Raw genomic sequence first — 1,690 nt, forward strand, 5'->3', positions numbered from 1 at the left:
ATTCCAATTGAAGGCACAGATGAAACTATCCAGGTTGCAACCACTCGTCCAGAAACAATGCTTGGTGATACTGGGATCGCAGTCCATCCCGATGACAAACGGTATCAAAAATACCTTGGCAAATTTGCGAAGCATCCGTTCCTGGACCGATTGCTTCCAATTTTTGCTGATGTCAATGTTGACCCTGAATTCGGTACTGGCGCTGTCAAAATAACACCCGCCCATGACTTTAACGATTTCATCCGTGGCAAAGACAATAATCTGGAATTTATTTCTATTATGAATGACGACGGTACTTTCAATGCCAACGCTGGCCCCTTTGCAGGAGAGAAGCGATTTGATGCGAGATACAAGGTCATCGAAGCTTTAAAGGAAAAGGGCCTGTACGTCACATGGGAGAATAACCCAATGAAAGTACCTGTTTGCGTCAAGTCAAACGATATCATCGAACCAATCTTGAAGCCACAGTGGTGGATGAGAATGAAGGACCTTGCCGAGCCAGCAATTAAGGTCGTCGAAAATGGAGAGATTATAATTCGCCCTGAAACCGCTGAGAAGAGCTACTTCCGCTGGATGAAAAGCATTAATGACTGGTGTCTGTCTCGCCAACTTTGGTGGGGTCACCAAGCTCCCGCTTACTTTGTGCAGATTGAAGGGGAGCATGGTGATGACAGCGACGGCAATCTTTGGGTGGTCGGCCGCAGTGAGGCTGAAGCACAGAAGAAAGCCGACGCAAAATTCGCTGGAAAGAAGTTCACGCTCAAGAGGGACCCTGACGTGCTTGACACGTGGTTCTCCTCCGGACTCTGGCCATTTTCCACCCTGGGATGGCCCAAGAATACTCCCGATTTTGAGAAGTTGTACCCTACCTCCGTGTTGGAGACAGGCTGGGATATTCTCTTCTTCTGGGTCGCTAGGATGATCATGCTTGGTCTTAAAATGACAGGAAAAGTTCCCTTTACCGAGGTGTACTGCCACTCGTTAATTCGAGACTCTGAGGGGAGGAAAATGTCTAAGTCACTGGGTAACGTTATAAATCCTGTAGATGTTATCGAGGGCATCGAGCTGCAAGTGCTGCATGACAAACTAAAGCACGGCAATCTGGCAGAGAAAGAGATCTCTGCAGCCACAAGATATCAAAAGAAGGCATTTCCAAAGGGTATTCCTGAATGTGGTACTGATGCTCTGCGATTTGCTCTTGTTTCCTATTCCACTGGTGGTAAGTTGCTGTTTATTCCTATGCCTAGTATAAGAAATGACTCCCTAACACGTCCTTCACATTTCAGGCGGCGATATCAATTTCGATATCCAGGTGATACATGGCTACCGCAGATTTTGCAACAAGATCTATCAAGCTACCAGATATGTTCTCGGTAAACTAGGTGAGGATTTCAAACCCCAAGCAACCCCCGCCAAAACCGGCAAAGAATCACTCTCCGAACGCTGGATTCTTCACAAATTCAACAACGCTGCCAAACTCGCCAACGAGAGTCTGGAAAGCAGAGATTTCTCAGTTGCATCCTCAATCCTCTACCAATACTGGTACAGCCAACTTTGCGACGTCTTCATCGAAAATTCCAAATCTCTCCTGCAAGCCGACGTCCCCGCTGAAATCCAACATTCCGCCAAGGAAACTCTGTATACTGCCCTGGAGGGCGCATTAACTCTGATCCACCCCATCATGCCCTTC

At 47.3% G+C, this 1,690-nt stretch overlaps 1 protein-coding gene across 1 annotated transcript in view; it reads left to right on the forward strand.

The window, feature by feature from the left end:
* HCAG_02764 (valyl-tRNA synthetase 2) overlaps nt 1-1,377 on the forward strand; it is a gene marked incomplete at both ends in the record, with an annotated part of 2,539 nt that extends 1,162 nt beyond the window's left edge. Inside the window, 2 exons of the mRNA XM_001542543.1 lie at nt 34-1,219; nt 1,313-1,377. Coding sequence (XP_001542593.1) covers nt 34-1,219; nt 1,313-1,377 — 1,251 coding nt within the window. The remainder of the gene's footprint in view (nt 1-33; nt 1,220-1,312) is intronic.
* Nucleotides 1,378-1,690: the final 313 nt, after the last annotated feature.

The sequence above is a fragment of the Histoplasma capsulatum genome, genomic scaffold, assembly GCF_000149585.1.
Source record: "Histoplasma capsulatum NAm1 scaffold_2 genomic scaffold, whole genome shotgun sequence".
Classification (NCBI taxonomy): domain Eukaryota; kingdom Fungi; phylum Ascomycota; class Eurotiomycetes; order Onygenales; family Ajellomycetaceae; genus Histoplasma; species Histoplasma mississippiense.